Raw genomic sequence first — 19,351 nt, forward strand, 5'->3', positions numbered from 1 at the left:
TAGTGTGCTTAGAGCAACAGGAAGTAGGGTACTGAAGGGCTTCTACATGCTCCTGGATTTCTGGACCAGCCTCTCTATCCCTCTAATGAATTGGATGGCAATAAATAAATACATAAGTAAATGAAGTAATATGTTGGATGGGAATGGTGATCCTCTGACCCTATCCCTACAACCTGCCCCTCCAGATTCTTCCAGAGGGGAAGGGAGAGCGATAGAGAGTTAGAAACATCGATGAGAGAGAATCATCGATCAGCTGTCTCCTGCACAATCCCTACTAGGGATGTGCCTGCAACCAAGGTACATGCTCTTGACTGGAATCGAACCTGGGACCCTTCAGTCCGCAGGCCGAAGCTCTCTCCACTGAGCCACACCGGTCAGGGCCCCTCCAGATTCTTCACTCTTTCCCCGTACCCCCAAGCTTTTCATGCCCACCTGTCCTCCAGGAAATCATTCCTGGCTTCTCCTCTGAGCTGGCGTTGAGCCTTGCTGGGTGTCTGGGGCCGGTGTCTGGCCCGTGGCAGTCGGCCTTTCTGTGTGTTTGTAGCAAGCAAGCATCTGGCTTCACGGCGCTGGTGTTTGTGTGTACACCTGCCAGTGTGTTTACTTCTACAAAAGAGGAGCAAGAAGAGGCAAAGCAGGCACCGGGCTGCGTTCTCTCCCATCGACTCCGTGGCCCAGCAGAGAGATTGTCCTGTGGACGGTTGTTGGGTGGTTGTGTGTGCAGCCAAGGCAAATGGATGGAGCTCCCTGCCCCCTCCTCCACCAGAGCAGGCCTGAAACTGGTCTGCGGTGGAAGGGCGTGGCTGCTTCCCTGACTTCACTGCCTTTGTGACTTTGTACGGGTCACTCCCTCTCGGCCTCAGTTTCCTTATCAATAAAACCACTGGGCTAGGCCAGGTAATCTCTGACATGCCTAAAAATGGAGCTGAGAGGAGGGCCATAAAAGAGAACTACTGATTAAACAGCCTTTCTGGGCTGAGCGGTCACACTGCAGGGACCAGCAAGGCTCTGCCACGGAGCCTGTCCCATGGCCAATGGCCTTGCTAGGAAGCCAGGCCTGGGGTGCCCTGTCTATCGGGCTGGCTTTCCCTCTTCCCTGAATCCTGGCTTCTTGAGTTCTGGAAGCTGACCACTCGGGAGGCAGAGACCAGGACCGCCTGGCTGCGTGATCCTGCCAGGTCCTCGTTTCTCCCGGCCTGGTCTGGAGGACAGGGGGGCGGCTCTACTCATGAGTGATTCCAGGATTGATTGATGCGAGGCTCAAGTAAGAAAATAGTTGTGAAATTACTCTGTAAATTGAAAAGAAAAGCAATAAACAGTAATTTTTCTTACATTTCTTCTAACACATACACATGTTTACACAGTCTGTTTAGAGAGTCTAGCTCTAAATTTTTATTTTTAAAAAAATCTTCAAATATGATTAGACAACCAAGGACCATTGGCCATTGAAAGAAAACCCACAGCATGAAAGAGAAGGACAAAGTTCTGAAGAGAATGATGACATATATATATATATATCTAGTTGGTAACCTCAGAAAGAGCCAGAAGGCAGTGCGTTCATAAAACAAAAGAAGACTGCCTAATAAAGTAACAATCAAAGAATAAAGCATCCTTCTTGGAAATGGAATAGATGGTTTTTGAAATGCGTGTTTTACGCATTGCCTTTATAGTAGTTCCAGACAATAGCTATGAGAAGGGACACAGAGCTGTAGGAGGGAGGCCCCCAGGAGGAAAATTAAAGAAGAGGCTATTTGACAGACTTTATATGTGGAGGATTAGAAGAGTATTGCACAGCTCTTCGATTGTATGGAAAGACTCGTGTGTGTGTTAAAAAGAAACTCAGTGAAAGAATATTTGCAGCAGGAAAAGCAAAATATGTTTCTCTCTCATCTATGTTTCTAACTCTATCCCTCTCCCTTCCTCTCAGTAAAAAAATCAATAATATATATATATATATTTTAAAAAGCGGTAGTAGTACTGGCATATAACGTAGAAATATGGGGACAAATTCCAGAACAAGCCGTTTGCCTCTGGGTGTGTGTCTCATCATTTTTTTCAAATGTATTTTTATTGAGGTATAATTGACATACAATAGTGCGTAAGTTTATGGTGTATACAGCGTGTTCATTTGGTACATTTATGTGCTGCGCTATGATTACCATGGTCAGGTCAGCTGTGGAGTGTGTTCCTGTGTGCGATATCACATAAAGTCACAGGTACAACCAGTTAGGAAACTAAAAACTTAGAGATAAAAGTATCCAGCTGTGACAGGAATGGGGAGAACGTTTCCTCGAGAAGGTTTAAATGGGACAAAAAAAAGAAATGGCCGTTCGAGCACGTTATGTAGGGTTCTGAGGTTAACACCAGAAGAACGACGACACCAGAAGAACGACGTCTGGACGCGGTTAAAAATGGCACACCTGTGGAATTTGGGGTGTGGCTCTCACTTTATTGCATTTGCCGTGGATATGAGGTAGTTAAACCTAGGAACCATCCAATTTCGTGATTTCATGACACACGGCTCCTCTGCAGGATTGAAGACAGGCAGATCACGTGTTAGAAAAGTTCACCTGTCCCATCCTCACATGCTCTCCCCCCCTTCCTGATACCCCTTTGCAGGGAAGACTCCAAAAAGCGCTATCCTGTTTGTGGGAAGGTGTTTTTGTCATTATTTAATACACTTTTATTATTGATTTCAGAGGAAGGGACAGAGATAGCAACATCCATGATGAGAGAGAACCATTGATCGGCTGTCTCCTGCATGCCCCACGCCGGGGATGGAGCCCGCTACCTGGGCATGTGCCCTGCCCGGGAATCGAACCGTGACCTCCTGGTTGATAGGTCAGCCACTGAGCCACGCCAGCCAGGCTGAGGGACATTTTGTTGTTTTTCCGGCTCTCGGGTCTGAGCACGAGTGTGGATTCCAATAGAGACATGACCTCCTCACTTTGAACTCGTTCCCTCGGACCCCTCAGGCTGAAGGCAAGGTGGCTTGTTCCACATGGCACGGCCAACTGGTTAAACATTGGTGAAGCACGGCCACTGGGTGGGGTGTACAGGGTGCCAGTCTGTGCTGCCCACAAGTGCAGGGGACCGGTGGGGCCTGGGACTGGTGGGGCCTGGAGCAGGGGCTGCCTTTGGAAGCTTGCACTGAGGCACCTGGTGGCCAGTCGTGGCCCTTGGCTGGCCCCCCTCTGGGCCTCTCCCTGTGCCGGAGCGGGTTCATGCACGTGGACAGCTGCAGTGACGGGGTTTGCACGCGGGGCCGGCGGGAGAGTGTCTGAGCTCTGGTGTTAGCCTGTGCCTTCCTCTCTGCAGAGCATGCATGCCTTTGAGGAAGGTCTGGTGTTCCTGCCGGTCAACAACACCCAGAAGGTGGAGAAAGGAGGCCTCAGGCCCTGGGTGGTGCCCGTGGTTGTGCTTGTGATCCTGCTGGTCTCTCTCACGGCTGGTTTCCTGGTTTGGCACTTCAAGTGTGAGTACAGTTAAGGGGTGGGGGGAGAGGGACTGACCCAAGGCCCGCTTCCTTTTTTTTTTTTTTTTTTATAATATATTTTATTGACTTTTAAAAAGATATATTTTACTGATTTTTTACGTAGAGGAAGGGAGAGGGATAGAGAGTTAGAAACATTGATGAGAGAGAAACATCGATCAGCCGCCTCCTGCACACCCCCTACTGGGGATGTGCCTGCAACCAAGGTACATGCCCCTGACCGGAATCGAACCTGGGACCTTTTAGTCCACAGGCCGATGCTCTATCCACTGAGCCAAACTGGTCAGGGCTAGGGCCCGTGTCTTAAGGACACGAGGGAGAGAATGGAGGCACAGCGGCGTGGGTGAGGGGGGTCTAAGATGCTCCCTCCCTTTTCCTCTTTCAAGTCATGAGCAGTGGGTGAGGAATTGGTCAGAGCTGGCCCACAGCGCTCAGGTCCACACGCCGCTCCTGGCACCCACTGCCCCGGTTGTCAGCGGTTCTGTCGCTTTTCCTGCTTGGGTCTGAGCATGGGTGTGGACCCCATGGGGACCTGGCCCACCATCCCCACGCCCTTTATCGTCACCCCCCTCACCCCCCCCCTTACGGCTGCAGAGGGCAGCTTGTGGACACTGGGGGACGGGACAGGGGTGATGGCACTTCCTCTGACTGTTCTCCTTCCCTGGCCTTGCACAGACCGGGAAGTGCGGGTCCAGAAGGTCTTCAATGGCTACCTGAGGATCACCAACGAGAACTTTCTGGACGCCTACGAGAACCCGAACTCCACCGAATTTGTAGAGCTGGCCGGCAAAGTGAAGGAGGCGGTGAGTCCGCGTCCTGGGCCGGAGCCCTGTCCCAGCTGTATCTCCCTGGGCCGGTGCGGGGCACGGGAGGGCACCAGTCCCAGGACGGAGGGAGCGGCTGGGGCTGGGGGCAGAGGTGCCGGCCTCCCTGAACCTCCTCTTTTCCCGCAGCTGAAGCAACTGTACAGCGAGATCTCCGTCCTGGGGCCCTACTACAAGGACTCCACAGTGACTGCCTTTAGGTGGGTGCTGTGGGGGAGTGGGTGGAGGGTGGGGTGGGGGCATAGGATGCTGGGAATGGGATCCGTGCCCTGTTTTAGGGGGGCAAGTGCCTGGTGGCCAGCAGGGCGATGCAGCCACGAGGCCCTGGCTTGGGGAACCAAGTCCTGTTCTGTCTGCAACTGTGACAGCTTCTGTCTGGGCCGGGTCGCTCTGAGGGACCCCGCACGGTGGTGCAGGGAGTGTCTCGAGGCGCAGAGGGGGGCTGTGGGAGCCGGGCGGGCGCCTCTGGTGGGCGGGGCCTCTGGGCCACGTTGGAGACAGTGTGTGTGACACAGGCCACTGCACACTGGCCGGCAGCAGAGGTAAGGTGACCAGATGTCCCGCTTTTGGCGGGACAGTCTTGATTTTTAACAATTTGTCCCGAGTCCCGCAGCGTTTTAAAAAAGTCCTGGTTTGCCAAGACCGGTTTGGTTCAGTGGATAGAGTGTCGGCCTGTGGACTGAAAGGTCCCAGGTTCGATTCCGGTCAAGGGCACATACCTTGGTTGCGGGCACATCCCCAGTGGGAGGGTGTGCAGGAGGCAGCTGATCGGTGATTCTCTCTCATTGATGTTTCTAACTCTCTACTTCTCTCTCCTTCCTCTCTATAAAAAATAAATAAAATGTATTAAAAAAAAAAAAAAAAAGTCCTGATTTTTGGAAAGATTCTTTTAAATCTTTTGGACTTTTTAAAAACGTCACGGGGACTCGGGACAAATTGTTAAAAATCGGGACTGTCCCGCTAAAAGCGGGACGTCTGGTCACTAGGCAGAGGGCAGGCGTGGCGCTGGGTGGGGGCTTTGGCAGGAGGGCACCCGGCAGGAGGGCACTGGGCAAGCCATTTACACCGCTCCGGAGTGCTCGGGCCCCTTTGCTACTTTCCATACGTGGGTTTGGGTCTGCACCGGGGCCTCGGGGAGAGTGGGGATGGGGGGAGGGGGGGCCTGCCCCGAGCCCACCCGCCTCTCCGCCTCTGGCCTCTCCGCAGCGAGGGCAGCGTCATCGCCTACTACTGGTCGGAGTTCAGCATCCCCAGCCACCGGGTGGAGGAGGCCGAGCGCGTGATGGCCGAGGAGCGCACCATCCGCCTGCCGCCCCGCGCCCGCACCCTGAGCTCCTTCCTGCTGACCTCGGTGGTGGCTTTCCGTGAGTGCGGGCCTCCGGGCTGGGCTGCCGGGGGTGGGCCTTGGGGGGCTGGCCCGGGCGGGAGCAGGGAACCACCGCAAGAGCTCGCTCTGCTCTGCAGCAAGATAAGACTCGAGCTGGGCCGAAACCAGTGTGGCTCAGTGGATAGAGCGTCGGCCTGTGGATTGAAGGGTCCCAGGTTCGATTCCCGTCAAGGGCATGTGCCTTGGTTGCGGGCACATCCCCAGGTCGGGGTGTGCAAGAGGCAGCTGATCGATGATTCTCTCTCATCAATGTTTCTAATTCTCTATCCCTCTCTCTTCCTCTCTGTAAAAAATCAATAGAATATTAAAAAAAAAAAACTAGCTGTCAAGGGCATGTACATTGGTTGCGGGCACATCCCCAGTGGGGGGTGTGCAGGAGGCAGCTGGTCGATGTTTCTCTCTCATTGACGTTTCTAACTCTCTATCCCTCTTCCTTCCTCTCTGTAAAACACCAATAAAATGTATTTTTTAAAAAGAAAGACTCGAGCTGGCTCCTTCCCCGGGGGAATGAGGAAGCAGGAAGGAGGAAAGGCCGGGCCAGTAAATACTCGATTCTCCCTCTTGTATTTCAGCCACTGACCCCAGGACAGTGCAGACCGCCCAGGACAGTAAGTACCAGGCCCTCCTCCTCGTGGTGGGCTGGGATGGGGCCAGAAGCCCTTCCATTCAGGAGCCCCCCAGGAGGAGGGGGTTGGTCCCACCCTGATGACAGCCAGCACATACATCCCTTCGCCTGTCCCAGGCCACGAGATGCTGCTTCCCGGTCTGTCCTAGCCCATGGCGATCTGGGGGCACCTCTATGGGCCTCTGTCCCCACCAGCTCTGCCCGGCTCTGCCTCTCCCCCTCTGTTTCCCACAGACAGGTGCAGGTTCGCCCTGCACACCCGATGGGGGGAGCAGACCCGCTTCACCACACCCGGCTTTCCTGACAGCCCCTACCCGGCCTTCGCCCGCTGCCAGTGGACCCTGCGGGGCGATGCCAACTCCGTGCTGAGCCTCACCTTCCGGAGCTTTGACGTCGCGCCCTGTAACCTCCCTGGCAATGACCTGGTCATGGTGTATGACACCCTGAGCCCCGTGGAGCCCCGCAAGGTGGCCCAGTGAGTGTTCCGGGGCGCAGAAGGGGGTTGTGGGAGCTGGTGGGCAAGGCCTCAGGGCCAAGCTGGAGATGGTGTGTGTGACACAGGCCACTGCAAACTGGCTGGCAGCAGAGGGCAGGTGTGGCGTGAGCTCAGCGGAGCGTCACGGAGGTGGCGTCTCTGCCTTGGCCGTGGTGAGGAGGCCACGGGTCCCTAGATGCCAGTAAGCAGGGGGTCCCTCGCCTGCAGAGCCAAGGTGCGCCCTGCGGTGGTGAAACGCGGTTCTGTGGAGGCTTGTAGGTCGAGAGAGGCTGCCATTGGAAAGATAGTTTGCTGCTCGGCTGGCGTCGACCTGTGAACCAGGAGGCCGAGGTTCGATTCCCAGTCAGGGCACATGCCCTGGTTGCGGGATCAGTCCTCAGTGAGGGGCGTGCAGGAGGCAGCTGACGAGTGATTCTCTCTCTCACTGATGTTTCTCTCTCTCTCTCTCTCCCACGGGCGTAATGTAAATATCTGTGTTTCCGATGGACTTAGGCTCTACAGCAGCGGTTCTCAATCTGTGGGTCGCCTAAGACCATCGTAAAACACAGATATTTACATTACGATTCATAACACTAGCAAAATTACAGCTATGAATAGCAATGAAAATAATTTTTTAAAATACGTTTTATTGATTTTTTACAGAGAGGAAGGGAGAGGGATAGAGAGTTAGATTAGAAACATCGATGAGAGAGAAACATCCATCAGCTGCCTCCTGCACACCCCCTACTGGGGATGTGCCCGCAACCAAGGTACATGCCCTTGACCGAATTAAACCTGGGACCTTTCAGTCCACAGGCCAACACTCTACCCACTGAGCCAAACTGGTTTTGGCTGAAAATAATTTTATGGTTGGGGGCCACCACACCATGAGGAACTGTATGAAAGGGCCATGGCATTAGGAAGGCTGAGAACCACTGCTCTAATGTTAGGTAGTCGATGTTTCTAAGGGTTTTGCTGTTGTAAATGGACCGTCTTATCCTTACTTAGGCTAAGTGTGGGGCGGGCCTTTTGTGCAGGGGCCCGAGGTCAGGGGTGGGGTCCCTGGGCCCCCTCCGCGTGGCTTCTGTCTGCCCTCGCTAACGCCCACCTCTTCTGCCCCCGCAGGCTGTGTGGCACCTACCCCGCCTCCTACAACTTGACCTTCATCTCCTCCCAGAACGTCCTGCTCGTCACGCTGATCACCAACACGGAGCGGCGACACCCTGGCTTCGAAGCCGTGTTCTTCCAGATGCCCAAGATGAGCAGTAAGGAGGGCAGGGGTGGGGCCAGGGCCAGGGCCAGGGCCAGGGCCAGGGGCGGGCAGAGGGAGAAGGGGACAGCAGGTAGTGGAGGGCTGGCCAGGTCAGTGACAGAGGTTGGAAGCTTAAGTCATAGGCCATTAGCCCTTCACCTGGGTCCGGAGCCCCGTCAGCGCTGGCAGCCTCCCAGCACTGGCTGTGGCGCCTCCCGGTGCCCAGCTGCCAGGCCTGCAGACGGGAGCCCTGGCTTGGCCTCAGGCCGCTCCGCCTGGCCCAGCCCGTGCTCAGTCCTCATGCTCTTTCTCCTCTTTCCTCTCAGGCTGTGGAGGCTACTTAAATGACGCCAGCGGGACATTCAGCACCCCCTACTACCCGGGCCACTACCCTCCCAACATCGACTGCACCTGGGAAATCGAGGTAGGAACCGTGGGGGGAGGGGGGGAGGGGTCAGGGAGATGAATGAGAGAGAGACTGAGGGAGGAGGGACGCTTGGGATGGCACGTGAGGAGCGCAGAGGGGATGAGCTTCTTGGCCACTTCCACGAGGCTGCAGGTGTGAATCCCATGGGTGGCAGGGTCCTATGTGTCAAGGTCATGTGTGGCAGGGTCATGCATGGCAGGGTCATGCGGGGCTGACATGCTGCAAAGCCAGGCAGACCCAGACTGGGGTCCCAGCTCCTCCGTGGCTGTCGGGGGGGAGAGGGGGGGTTCGTGGGCAGAGCCTCCACTTGCTCTGGGTCACGTAAGAGGGCCTGTGGCTGCTCCCAGCCAGAAGTGGGGTGGGGACTAGGTCAGAGTGGGCATGTGCCAGCTGAGAGCACTTGCTGAATGGCCCTGGGACAAGAGTCCCCTCCGCAGGACTGCTTCTCATGTCCTCCCCACCCCAGATCCATCTGTTTCCTCCCTCCATCATGGTGGGAGGGCCTTCCAGCCTTTTAAAAAATTATGATTAATACGTTTTTATTTATTTCAGAAAGAGGAAGGGAGAGGGAGAGAGAGATAGTAACATAAATGATGAGAGAGAATCATCGATCTGTTGCCTCCTGCACGTCCCAAATAGGGATCGAGTTGCAACCTGGGCATATGGCCCTTGACTGGGGATCAAACCCATAACCTCCTGGTTCATAGGTCAGCGCTCAACCACTGAGCCACACCCGCCAGGCCCAGCCTTCTTTAGACTCTTGCCCCTGAGTCTAGAGTTTCTTCCAAACACGGCCCCCTGGTCCCTCCTGCTCTGGGTGGCATGCTGCCCCCCCGTGACCCGAGAGGAGAAGCAGGAGCCACGCTCCCTGCCCGCCCGCCTCCTCCTCCCAGCCCCATGGCCGCCGCGGACGCCCTCGGGTTCGGGGAAGAGGGAAAGAAGCCGCAGAGACCCGGTGCGTGTCTCTCTGCAGGTGCCCCACAACCGGTACGTGAAGGTGTCCTTCAAAGTCTTCTACCTGTTGGAGCCCAACATACCCCTGGGCACGTGCCCCAAGGACTTCGTGGAGGTCAACGGGGAGAAGTGAGTGCCCGGGAGAGGGGTGCCGGCTGGGGAGTGGGGCAGCAGGTCAGTGAGTTGGGGGGCTGTCTGGGGAGTCAGGGAGCGGGCCCCGTGCCCATGTGCGGGGAGAGGGGTGTCCTCTCCCCAGGGGGGTCCTCTGCCTACAGTTGGCCTCCCCTCCTCTCCCCCCCCTCCCCAGGTTCTGCGGAGAGAGGACCCAGTTTATGGTCGCCAGCAAGAGCAGCAGGATGACGGTGCGCTTCCACTCGGACCAGTCCTACACCGACACGGGCTTCCTGGCTGAGTACCTGTCCTACGACTCCAGTGACCGTGAGTGGCGTCTCCGGAAGGAGGGACCTGGCGGGAGGGACCCGGCGAGAGGGAAGGGCCCCGGCGGGACGCTCCGAGCTGCCTCTTCCTGGCGCTGGGCCTTCCTCGTCCTGAGGCCCCGGGGAGTGTGAGGCGCATGCCCCTCTGGCAGCCTCCGGAGGGGAAAAAGGCCACCTCACATGCATGCATTTTTTAAAAATATATATTTTAATTGATTTTTTACAGAGAGGAAGGGAGAGGGATAGAGACCCAGAAACAGTGATGAGAGAGAAACATCGACCAGCTGCCTCCTGCACACCCCACACTGGGGATGTGCCCGCTGCCAATGTACATGCCCTTGACTGGAATCGAACCTGGGACACACACACACACACACACACACACACACCGCCAGTCCGCAGACCAACGCTCTATCCATTGAGCCAAACCAGTTTCGGCTATGCGTTTTTTTAAAAAGATATTTTTATTGATTTCAGAGAGGAAGGGAGAGGGAGAGAGAAAGTCCTAGCCAGTTTGGCTCAGTGGCTAGAGCGTCGGCCTGCAGACTGAAGGGTCCCAGGTTCAATTCCGGTCAAGGCCATGTACCTTGGTTGCGGGCACATCCCCAGTGGGGAGTGTGCAGGAGGCAGCTGATCGATGTTTCTCTCTCATCCTCTCTATCCCTCTCCCTTCCTCTCTGTAAAAAAAATCAATAAAATATATTTTAAAAGATAAAAAGAAACCCCTTGCCACCCTTGGTACACCTGGAGACCCTGCCCTTGGTGCCCATGCCAGCCTGCCCCTCTCCGTTCAGGGCTGGGCTGGCCGTTTCCGTCAGCCCTCAGTGTGGCTGTGCGGTTGGCTCCGGGGAGGGCGGTGGGGAGGCGGGGAGTGGCCGCGGAGGAGCGGGGAGGCCCGGACCTCAGGCCCGTCCTCTCCCCGCAGCGTGCCCCGGGAAGTTCATGTGCAACACGGGCCGCTGCATCGGGAACGAGCTACGCTGCGACGGCTGGGCCGACTGCGCCGACCACAGCGACGAGCTCGACTGCCGTGAGTGGGGCTGCGGGCCGGGCACCCCTCTGGCCCTGGCTGTGCCTGGGGGCCTGCCAGCCGATCCGGGGGGGAAGGAGGGGGCCTGAGGTTGCGGGAGGGTGAGCCCATCCCCCAGGAGACCTCTAGCCCCCGCCTCGCTTGGCTGTGGGGCGCCTTGGCACCCCCAGAGCAGGCAGTGCAGCGTCTGCTGAGCTGAGGCGGCTCCGTAGGTGATGAGTGGGACACCGGGTGCTCCCCAGGGACCAGGTCCCCAGGGAGGCAGTAAGTGACCCCCGCTGAGCCTCCCTAGCTGACTGCTGCCCTCACCTCCCCCCCGTCCCAGAATGCAACGCCACCTACCAGTTCACGTGCAAGAACAAGTTCTGCAAGCCCCTCTTCTGGGTGTGCGACACCGTGAACGACTGCGGGGACAACAGCGACGAGCTGGACTGCAGTGAGTGCCCGTGGGGGGCTGGCCGTGGGGCGGGGGAGGGGGGGTGCCCGTGAGGGGCTGCCTTGGGGGGGCCCGGCTCCCCACAGTCCACTCAGCCGGGACTGCGACCCTGAAAGTGCTCGGTGCTTCCCAGGCTGTCCGGATAAGACCTTCAGGTGCCGCAACGGGAAGTGCATCCCCGAGAGCCAGCGGTGCGACGGGAAGGACAGCTGCGGGGACGGGTCCGACGAGGCCAAGTGCAGCGGCGGTAAGGCCTGGTCCCCGCCCTCCGGCCTTCGGGGGGCTCCTCCTGCTCCCCGGAAGCCGCCCAGGCGCTCTCACGTGCAGAGGGAGAACCTTCCAGAACGTGGAAGGCCCTCGGCAGGGCTGGAAGGACAGGGGGCGGTGGTGTGGTGCGTGGGTGGGTGGGGCATGGACAGGCAGGTGGCAGGCTGCCAATGAGGGAGGTCCCCGGGGGGGGACTGACTCTCTCCCCACATCCTGCTCCCCACGCAGGGGCGGTCGTCACCTGCACCAAACACACCTACCGCTGCCACAACGGGCTCTGCTTGAGCAAGACCAACCCCGAGTGTGACGGCAAGAAGGACTGCAGCGACGGCTCGGATGAGAAGAACTGCGGTGAGCGGGCCCGCCCGCGGGCACAGGGGGTTCACCGGGTGGGCACAGACAGAGGCGGAACCCGCCAGGGCCTCCCGCACCCACTTCTTCCCTGGCTGCTGCCCGGAAGAAAGGATGGCCTCGCCGATGTGTTGGTTGGCACGGGGGCACTGCCCCATGGGCATACTCTGGACCGGGAGGCAAGGCCCAGGGCAGCCAGCACCTCCGTTGTCCTGGTCCTGGTGGGGGTGCCGGGCTGGCCCCCGCTTCTGGCCCCTGCCACAGGGGAACGGCAGGCCCTGGCACAGCTTCCCAAGCCCTCACCCCACCCCATGCTTTAGTGCACATGTGTCAAACACAAGGCCCGCGGGCCAAATCCAGCCCGCCAGGCCTTGCAATGTGGCCCGCGCCGCGCTGTCATCACTGCACTCCGCTGTCAGTTTATGACATTGTCAGTTTATGACTGTTCAGTAAACCATTCGGCCCGCGATTTAGGCTGGATTTTAGATGTTGACCCCTTCTCTGATTGAGTTCGACACCCCTACTTTAGTGTGCAGCCTCGTGTGTGTGTGTGTGTGTGTGTGTGTGTGTGTGTGCGCGCGTGCGCGCGCGCGCGCCAGAAGCCCTGGCCCAAGGCAGATCTGAGCCTGGCAGCTGTTCTCTGACTTCCTGTCTCCCGCCCGTGCTCCCTCTGAGCTGTGTCCTCAGCATTCGCCAGGGAAATCTAGGCAAATGGCCCCCTGGTCATCTAAGCGAACCGGCAGGTGTCCGCAGGTGCCCGGATGCATTTGTGCGGGGTGGGGAGAGGGAGAATGTGAGGGCGTTGACCTTGGGAGCAGGGAAGGGGCCCCATGGAAGTCAGTGGGGTCCGAGGCTCAGAGTTCCTCGCTTGTAGGGTCTGTCATGCCACACACCACCCCCTGTGGGCACCCCCAGGGCCTGCTGTGGGTGCCTGGAGCTGGTGCCCACCCTGACCCCCCGCCCTTCCTTCGGGCCCCGGCCCCCCGCAGACTGTGGGCTGCGGGCCTTCAGCAGGCAGTCCCGGGTGGTCGGCGGCAAGGACGCGGAGGAAGGCGAGTGGCCCTGGCAGGTGAGCCTGCACTCGCTGGGCCAGGGCCACCTGTGCGGGGCCTCGCTCATCTCCCCCAGCTGGATGGTGTCCGCTGCGCACTGCTTCGCCGACGAACGAGCATTCAAGTGAGCCCGGGGTGGGGTGGAGTAGGGGTGAGGGTTGGGTGAGGGTGGGGGTGGGGGGCTCTGGGAGCCCCTCCCGTGGGTTCTGGGGTTGGAAGGCCTGTGTCTCTGAGTCATGAAGATTAGGCTGGCGCTGGGGCAGGGCCAGACTGGAGGGCCCAGACACCCCGGATGCGGCTACTCACAGCAGAAAGGAAAACAGGTCTCTCTCTCTCTCTCTCTCTCTCTCTCTCTCTCTCTCTCAATATATTTTATTGATTTTTCACAGAGAGGAAGGGAGAGAGATAGAGAGTTAGAAACATCGGTGAGAGAGAAACATCCATCAGCTGCCTCTTGCACAACCCCTACTGGGGGGATGTGCCCACAACCAAGGTACATGCCCTTGACCGGAATCGAACCTGGGACCCTTCAGTCCGCAGGCCAATGCTCTATCCACTGAGCTAAACTGGTTAGGGCTGATTGTTGTTTCTTGATTAGAGTTAGGTCCCACATTTTCGTAGGAAACACTGCCTCGGTGATATTGTGTCCTCAGGAAGCACATGGTGTCCGACTGGGAGAAAAGCCGGGTTGCGTGGTTAAGGTGGTGTCCCTGGGTTTCCCCACCTTAGAGGTACTTCCCCTGGGGCTGTGAGTAAGTAATCTTGGATGACACTTCCAGTCAATGTGAATATCCTGTTCCCCAACCATCTTTCACCCGGTGGTTGTAGCATTCCTCAATGATTCTTTTTAAAAAAATATATATATATATATTTTATTGATTTCTTTTACAGAAAGGAAGAGAGAGGGACAGAGAGTTAGAAACATCAATGAGAGAGAAACATCGACCAGCTGCCTCCTGCACATGCCCCACTGGGGATGTGCCCGCAACCAATGTACATGCCCTTGACCAGAATCGAACCCAGGACCTTTCAGTCCGCAGGCCGATGCTCTATCCACTGAGCCAAACTGGTCTTGGCTCAGTGATTCTTTTTTTAAAAATATACTTTTTTATTGACTTCAGAGAGGGAGAGAGAGAGAAACATCAATGATGAGAGAGAATCATTGATCGGCTGCCTCCTGCACACCCCACACTGAAGATCAAACCCACAACCCCAGCATGTGCCCTGAGTGGGAGTTGAACTGTGACCTTCTGGTTCATAGGTTGATGCTCAACCAGAGCCATGCCAACCCGGCTCCTCAATGATTCTTTTTTTTTTTTTTTTTTTTTTTTTTTAATATACAATATATATATATTATTGATTTTTTTTACAGAGAGGAAAGGAGAGGGAGAGAAAGTTAGAAGCATCAACCAGCTGCCTCCTGCACACCCCCTACTGGGGATGTGCCCACAACCAAGGTACATGCCCTTGACCAGAATCGAACCTGGAACTTTTCAGTCCTCAGGCCGAGGCTCTATCCACTGAGCCAAACCGGTTAGGGCATGATTCTTGCATGTTTTGGTTACTGCTGTGGTGGGTACAAAATGCGATTTATCGTCCACTCTTTCTTCTGTGTTTATTCGATGGTTTTTCTGTAAAGAATACCTTTCCTCCTCCGCATTAATTTCTTGGGAATGACTTCTTAGATTCAGGGTGAACTCCTGGATTCCCGTTCCCCCTTCTCTGCTATTCAGCATGTGCGGCCACGAAGCCTATTGTGTGTGTGTGCGTGTTCGGAGGATCCTGAGTTTGGCCCGGGAGCGCCTTGCCCTGCTGGCTCATCATTGTTTGAGAACTCACCCACTTCCGTTCAATACATGGTCTAGGCTGGCTTTATGGTTTCCTTGCTCCAGACCTGAAAACAGCCATTTCTCCCAGGAGCCTCGGTTCCTTTGAATGGAGAAGGATATTTAGAAACCAAGTTCTGGCCCTGACCGGTTTGCTCAGTGGGTAGAGCGTCAGCTTGCAGACTCACGGGTCCCGGTTTGATTCCGGCCAAGGGCATGTACCTTGGTTGCCGGCACATCCCCAGTAGGAGGTGTGCAGGAGGCAGCTGATCGATGTTTCTCTCCCATCAGTGTTTCTAGCTCTCTATCCCTCTCCCTTCCTCTCTGTAAAAAATCAATAAAATATATTTAAAAAAAAAAAAAAAGAGGGAATGGGGGATGAGTGAGGTGGTGGGAGGCACCTAGTAATTTCCAGCTGAGGGTGGCGGCCAAGCAGGACCCACACTCCCCTCCCAGTGTGCGGCAGGTGGCTCACGGGGCGCTCTCCGGCTCCCCCTGCAGGTACTCCGACCACACCCTGTGGAAGGCCTACCTGGGCCTCCACGACCAGAGCAAGCGCAGCGACTCCGGGGTGCAGGAGCGCGGCCTGAAGCGCATCATCAGCCACCCTTCCTTCAACGACTTCACCTTCGACTACGACATCGCGCTGCTGGAGCTGGAGCGGCCGGTGGAATACAGCAACACGGTGCGGCCCATCTGCCTGCCCGACACCTCGCACGACTTCCCCACGGGCAAGGCCATCTGGGTCACCGGCTGGGGCCACACCGTCGAGGGAGGTGAGCTGGCCTGCCCCTCCTGCCCCCTCTGTGAGGACCAAGCTCTCCGGGTCAGGAGAGGGTTGCGGGGGGGGGGGAGGTTTAGAGGACTGGGGGCGGGGGGGGGGTTTGGATGCGTGACTTTGGCGAGTTCTCTGAGCTTGTTTATTCGCCTGTAAAATGAAGATAAGAGGGTGTAGGTGAGAACTGTGGGGCGGGGCCTGTGTGTCGGGACCAGTGGTGGGAGCCAAGCCTCCTCTCTCCTTCTGCCTCCAGGAGGGCCCTTCGTTGGTAAATGTTATGTTGAAACACTCAGTTCTGATCTACTATAGCAGTGGTCGGCAAGCTGTGGCTCGAGAGCCACATGCTGCTCGAGAGCCACGGTTTGCTGCTCTGTTGATTAATGAGTTTGCCGACCACTGGGAGAGGGCTTAATCACAAGGAACAACAACAGCCTGTAATGACTGGAATGGAGAGGTGTCTAGGTCAGTGGTCGGCAAACTCATTCGTCAAAAGACGGGAAACCTTGGCTTGAGAGCCGCAGTTTGCAGATCACTGCTGAAATGTGTAGACTATGGAGAGGAAAGAGCAAAATAATCTGACTTAAGGCATTTTATGGTGCTTTCTTCCTCCTTTTTCTTTTTAATCCTCACCTGAGAATATTTTTCCCGTTGATTTCTAGAGAGAGTGGAAGGAAGGGACAAGGGGAGGAGAGAGAGAGAGAGAGAGAGAGGGGGAGAGAGAGAGAAACATCGATGTGAAAGACATACATTGATTGGTTGCCTCCTGGCATGCACCCCTCCCTGGGGAACCTGCAACCAAGGTACATGCCCTTGACTGGGAATCGAACCTGCGACCCTTTCGGTTCAAGGGCCGACACTCTAACCACTGAGCACCCCGCTAGGGCCGCTTCCTGTTCCTTATTCTCACGGCTGTTCGTGGTGCACGTGTGTGTGTGTGTGTGTGTGTGTGTGTGTGTCTTTTGGGGCCGCACCATATCCAGCGGTAGATGCATCATCTGTTCCGTAGCCGTGTGTCCTCCTCGGGCTCGGGTTGTGCCCAGGGTGTTGCTAGTCCGGCTGTTGCTGTGGGAGCCCCTTGGAGGGTGCGGTCCCCACATGGTGTGGCCCCAGGAGCCCGCCTGCCCCCCCAGCTCAGCTCCCCCCCCCCCCCCCCAGGCTCCGTGTCGCTGATCCTGCAGAAGGGCGAGATCCGCATCATCAACCAAACGACCTGCGAGAAGCTGCTGCCCCAGCAGATCACCCCTCGCATGATGTGCGTGGGCTACCTGAGCGGGGGCGTGGACGCCTGCCAGGTGGGTGCCGGGTGCCGGGCGCTGGGCATCGGGTGGGTGCTGGACGCCTGGGAAGGTGGGCGGGACACTCATCAGGGCTTGTGTCTCCGCAGGGCGATTCCGGGGGCCCCCTGTCCAGCGTGGAGTCGGACGGGCGCATCTTCCAGGCCGGCGTGGTGAGCTGGGGCGAAGGCTGCGCCCAGAGGGACAAGCCGGGCGTGTACACGAGGCTCCCTCTGTTCCGGGACTGGATTAAAGAGCAGACCGGGGTGTAGAGGCAGGGGCCATCCAATGGTTACCCCCAATGTGCACCCCTGGCGGGCCGAGCACCGGATCGCTCCCTGCGCCCCTGCCTCGGGCCCCCCACAGACGGAGCTGAAGCCCCAGGACTCTGGAGATGGAGGAGCAGCCGGCAGAGCCTCTCGCCTCCCTCAGTCTCCAGGGTGGGGCCGGGAGGTGGGGAGGGGAGGGTGCTGGCGTGGACCTGAGCGGGGTAGGGGGGCCTGAGACTGCAGCTGGGCCCTCCCCTGGACATGTGCTTCTTCGCCTCGGACCCAGGCCCAGCGCAATGCTGCCTCTGAGCGAGCTGGGCGCTGTGGTCCTGGGGACACTCTCGTCAGGAAGCCGGGCCCGGAGGACCCTGGGCGACAGACAGGCCTATGACGCGAATGGTTGGACCAGCTCCCAGCTGGGGTTCAGAGTGTGTTTGTGCATTTGAGTAAAATTTTATTTCTTTTTAAGTAGTTTTGTTCTTGCTGCAGGGCTGCCCCTGGAGCCAGGCCTAGAGTGGGGGCCTCAGGGCTCAGGGCCTTCTCTGGCCGGTGAGGGCAGGGTTTCTGCTCGTGGTTGTAGCTTCTGAGACCAGCGCCTGGTGCCCTGCTGTGTCTCGGAAAGAAAGGAGGAAGTAGAACTTTCCATTAGGTGGGGAGGTGGTTACATAAACGGTGTGTGTGCATGTGCTTACAGATGTGTGTGCGTGTGCTTACATGTGTGTGGGGGGGGGCCCGTAGGTGTGCTTACACATGCAGGCATGAGGAGTCCTGCAGGCATGAGGGGTCCTGTGACCTTGGAGGAGTCGTGTTGCCTTGCTTATAGGCTCTCACCTCTCTAGTCCATCCATGATCCTTTGCGTTTTACTTAATTATTTAAAATGTTCTCCTTGCTTGGGGTAACCCAGAGGGACAGTGTCAAGGACCTAGGGAGGGTTTAGGGAGTTCTTTTTAAAAAATACTTTTTTACGGTCCTAACCGGTTTGGCTCAGTGGATAGAGCATCGGCCTGTGGACTGAAGGGTCCCAGGTTCGATTCCGGTCAAGGGCATGTATCTTGGATGCAGGCACATCTCCAGTAAGGGGGGAGGGGGGTGTGCAGGAGGCAGCTGGTCTATGTTTCTCTTTCATGGATGTTTCTAACTCTCTATACTGCTCCTTTTCTCTCTGTAAAAAATCAACAGAAAAGTATTTTTTAAAAATATTTTTTGTTGATTTCAGAGAGGAAGAGGGAGGGAGAGATAGAAGCATCCATGATGAGAGAGAATCATTGGTTGGCTGCCTCCTGCACGCCCCACACTGGGGATGGAGCCAGCAACCCCGACATGTGTGCCCTGATGGGGAATTGAACCATGACCTCCTGGTTCATAGGTCGATGCTCAACTACTGAGCCACACCGCTGGGCAAATTCTTATTTTTTGAACAAGAGGCCTTGCATTTTCATTTTGTACAGGCCCCATAAACGGGATAGCTCACCCTGCAGCCTTGCACAGGTGGCATCTCTGGGTACCCTAAGGCGGCCACAGGGTGTGAACGGGGCAGGAGCAGGGCCTGAGGAGGTTCTGAGGGGGTGGAGCGAAGGCCTGCAGTTTGCTGGGAGGTGGAAATGACTTCTTCCGACCCCCTCGCTGCTCCCTGTGTGGTGTGGGCTCTGGGGGTCTGCAGGCCCCTTGAGCTGGGAGAGGTGGCGGGTAACTGCTCTCGGGTCAGGCCCTGGTCCCTGGCTGGGGTTCTTCAGGGTGACAGAGAGGAAGGGAGCCTGGAAAGCCGGCAGGTAACCCGGAGAAAGGTGAGGCTCATCCCCAGAGCAGGAGCGTGGATGTTTATCACCTGCTCTTACGCGGTGGGATTGCCTGGAAGACGGCTCAAGCCTCTTCCAGGGACTTCGGCTTTGGCCTCGGTGTCGGGGAGGGAAGATGCCCACAGGTTTGTGCCCTGGTCTTCCCTCTGCGTCTGTGCGGGGACACTGGCTCCTGTGACCCAGCTGGCAGCGAGGGATCGGCCTGGCTCTCGGAGGAGCAGCCCTTCTGAGCCGTGACAGGGCCAGGAGAGGAGAGGGAGCTGGAGCAGCCCTTCGGGAAGAGGAGGAGTGAGTGGGGCCTGGCACCACTGACCTCAGGGGAGGCCTGTCTAGAGCACCTTTAGGTGCAGGTGCCCCACCCGCTGCCCAGGAAAGATGCAGAAGAAAGAGCAGCTTT

General features: G+C 57.2%; 1 protein-coding gene across 1 annotated transcript in view; it reads left to right on the forward strand.

The window, feature by feature from the left end:
• The window catches only part of ST14 (ST14 transmembrane serine protease matriptase), a 32,999-nt gene extending 15,320 nt beyond the window's left edge, over positions 1 to 17,679 (forward strand). Inside the window, exons 2-19 of the mRNA XM_084868277.1 lie at positions 3,319 to 3,475; positions 4,169 to 4,296; positions 4,447 to 4,517; positions 5,524 to 5,681; positions 6,277 to 6,312; positions 6,564 to 6,804; positions 7,930 to 8,069; positions 8,383 to 8,480; positions 9,457 to 9,566; positions 9,745 to 9,875; positions 10,800 to 10,904; positions 11,230 to 11,340; positions 11,474 to 11,587; positions 11,836 to 11,958; positions 12,948 to 13,134; positions 15,338 to 15,612; positions 16,770 to 16,906; positions 16,999 to 17,679. Coding sequence (XP_084724403.1) covers positions 3,319 to 3,475; positions 4,169 to 4,296; positions 4,447 to 4,517; positions 5,524 to 5,681; positions 6,277 to 6,312; positions 6,564 to 6,804; positions 7,930 to 8,069; positions 8,383 to 8,480; positions 9,457 to 9,566; positions 9,745 to 9,875; positions 10,800 to 10,904; positions 11,230 to 11,340; positions 11,474 to 11,587; positions 11,836 to 11,958; positions 12,948 to 13,134; positions 15,338 to 15,612; positions 16,770 to 16,906; positions 16,999 to 17,160 — 2,484 coding nt within the window. The 3' untranslated portion in view covers positions 17,161 to 17,679. The remainder of the gene's footprint in view (positions 1 to 3,318; positions 3,476 to 4,168; positions 4,297 to 4,446; positions 4,518 to 5,523; positions 5,682 to 6,276; positions 6,313 to 6,563; positions 6,805 to 7,929; positions 8,070 to 8,382; positions 8,481 to 9,456; positions 9,567 to 9,744; positions 9,876 to 10,799; positions 10,905 to 11,229; positions 11,341 to 11,473; positions 11,588 to 11,835; positions 11,959 to 12,947; positions 13,135 to 15,337; positions 15,613 to 16,769; positions 16,907 to 16,998) is intronic.
• The last annotated feature ends 1,672 nt before the right edge of the window (positions 17,680 to 19,351 follow it).

This window comes from Pipistrellus hanaki (assembly GCF_964339955.1).
Source record: "Pipistrellus hanaki genome assembly, chromosome: 19".
NCBI lineage: Eukaryota > Metazoa > Chordata > Mammalia > Chiroptera > Vespertilionidae > Pipistrellus > Pipistrellus hanaki.